Source organism: Myotis brandtii, unplaced genomic scaffold (genome assembly GCF_000412655.1).
Source record: "Myotis brandtii unplaced genomic scaffold, ASM41265v1 scaffold707, whole genome shotgun sequence".
NCBI classification, from domain to species: Eukaryota; Metazoa; Chordata; class Mammalia; order Chiroptera; family Vespertilionidae; genus Myotis; species Myotis brandtii.
This window is the reverse complement of record NW_005370773.1, coordinates 856,258-858,758: the sequence shown is the minus strand read 5'-3', so window position 1 is coordinate 858,758 and position 2,501 is coordinate 856,258. Positions and strand designations below refer to the sequence as shown.

At 41.0% G+C, this 2,501-nt stretch overlaps 1 protein-coding gene across 1 annotated transcript in view; it reads right to left on the bottom strand.

Moving 5' to 3' along the window:
• The window catches only part of DCTN5 (dynactin 5 (p25)), a 23,841-nt gene extending 21,367 nt beyond the window's left edge, over positions 1–2,474 (bottom strand). The window contains exons 1-2 of the mRNA XM_005882328.2: positions 2,324–2,474; positions 1,243–1,311 (exon numbers count right to left, since the gene is read on the bottom strand). Of these exons, the coding sequence (XP_005882390.1) occupies positions 1,243–1,311; positions 2,324–2,371 (117 nt within the window). The 5' untranslated portion in view covers positions 2,372–2,474. The remainder of the gene's footprint in view (positions 1–1,242; positions 1,312–2,323) is intronic.
• Between the last annotated feature and the right edge of the window lie 27 nt (positions 2,475–2,501).

Sequence of the window (2,501 nt, the reverse complement as noted above, 5' to 3'; positions counted from 1 at the left end):
TAAATAAATAGTTTATCTTTAAAAAAAGAATTACCACATGACCCAGCAACCGGATTCCTAGATATATACCCAAAAAAACTGAGAACAGCTACTGGGGATTGAGCCTGAAACCCAGGCACGTGCCCTGACTGGGAATGGAACCATGACTTCCTGGTTCGTAAGTCGATGTTCAATCACTGAGCTACAGGGGCTGAGCACAGAAAATGTTTTATAATTAGCTGAAGGATTTCCAAATGAGTCAGATGAAGTTAATGGAATTTCCTATTTCTGTGCTAACCAGTGTGTCTATAATTACTAATTATATCTATTTACTGAACTATATTTCCTTTCCATTAAATCTCAAATGGATATGATGCACTAATGGACATACAAATTTTATCTTTATTAAAAATATTTGTGATCTCTTGATTACAGTTAGACTATTTTCCCTCTGGAGGTTAGAGGTGTAACATTTCAAGGAATATTTAGTATTCCAGATGGCAGGAGACACAGACTTCAATGTTTATTAATCTCAAATACATCTTGATATTTTCTATGGTTCTTAAATGTTCTAATATTATCTTCAAGTTTATTTTAAAAAAATTTTAATCCTCCCCCGAAGATATTTTTCCATTAATTTTTAGAGGGAGTAAAAAACAGAGGGAAAGACAGGGCCCAGGTCAGGGAGGAACCTGTAACCAAGGTACATGCCCTTGACCAGATCAAACCCAGGACCCTTCCACTGAGCCAAATTGGCTAGGGCTATCTTCAAGTTTATATTTATCTCTCTGCCATTTTGATTTATTCAGACTGAAGATTTTGAGCCTTTCATATTCCATTTACAAACTGGTCTCAAATTGTACTATTTTTCCAAATTCTCACATTAATTCTAAGTGTTTCAGTTAGGACTGAATCAATAATTATTATCAAACATAAACATATTAGTATTACTTTAGTTTCTGCACTAAAACATTTTGTTACATATTTATGTTTTGTGTGCAGTATTTCAATCTTGGGTAATAATTTTAGTTGTGGGTGCCATTGTATCATGTTCCTGGCATAAAAGGAAAAAGGCTTTCTGTTGCCTCCTTTTATTGAACCTCTTTTGTATTTAATAAATCCAATCTGGAGAATTAAAAGAGAGAATTTTTAAATATACAGCAATAAATAGGAAATGTGGCAACATTTTATCTGCTCTGCTGATGTAATAATTTGTGAAAAGAAAGCAAAGGTATTCATCCAGGGGGTGGCTTTGTCCCTTACCTTGCCATTGAGAACGATGTTCTGACTTCCGCACAACACCGACTGGCGACTAACTTTGTTCCCAGAGGCCTGAAAGGAAACAGCAGGGAATGAGGGGCGGGGGCAAGCTGCGTAGGTTTTGAGCTAGAGGTTTCCGTCAAAGAAGTTCATACTGGAGAGAAAGACTTGAAATAGGGAATAGTCTACAAGGAATGAGTCCAGAATTTCAATGAAGCAAGGGTGGACTAGGAAACCAGGGACTGGAAGAACAGGTGCAGAAATTCAATGTGGGAGGTCTGTCTATATAGCCTAGTGCAGCGGTTCTCAACCTGTGGGTCGCGACCCCTTTTGGGGTCGAACGACCCTTTCACAGGGGTCGCCTAAGACCATCGGAAAACACTTATATAATTACATATTGCTTTTGTGATTAATCACTATGCTTTAATTATGTTCAATTTGTAACAATGAAAATACATCCTGCATATCATATATTTACATTACGATTCATAACAGTAGCAAAATTACAGTTACGAAGTAGCAACGAAAATAATTTTATGGTTGGGCGTCACCACAACATGAGGAACTGTATGAAAGGGTCACGGCACTAGGAAGGTTGAGAACCACTGGCCTAGTGGCACCAGAGACGTGGTTTCAAGCCCCAATTCTATCTCCCAATTTTAAAGCCCTAACCCCAGGGTAATGACTTCACCAGTATCATAGAGTTGGGAGATTCAATGAAAAACAAAATAATAGTAGTAACGTTGATTGAGCCACTTACACACATCATATATTGACTATAAAGAGCTTAACAGTCTTTAGCACATAGTAATCAATTATGACAGGTTCGTTTTTAAAAGCCCGAAGTCTGGAGCTGTAATTAATATTAGGATGGACGAGACCTGCCCTGCTTTCTATAAAGCATTTTGTCTCTACGAGGAAACCGGAATTCAATGAAAAAGCCTAAACTGGCCATTTACGGAATAAATAAGGCCAGACCTATACACGACACAGGGACCGGGGTGGGGCAGGGAGAAGAGGGGGCACCGGCCCCAAAGGGACCCCGGCCTGGAGAGGGACGCGCCGAAGTGCGGACACCGCGCACCGTCTCGATGTACTCGGACTTGTTGTAGAGCAGCTCGCCCAACTCCATGGCCACCAAGTCCTCCACGCAGCTCGGGCTCCAGCCAAAGCCTGTCAGCCGCTCAGTCCGCCGGGGATGCCGGGGATGCCGGAACTTCCGGCGAGCGCTGCACTTCCGCTCCCAGGCTGCCTCGGGTCTC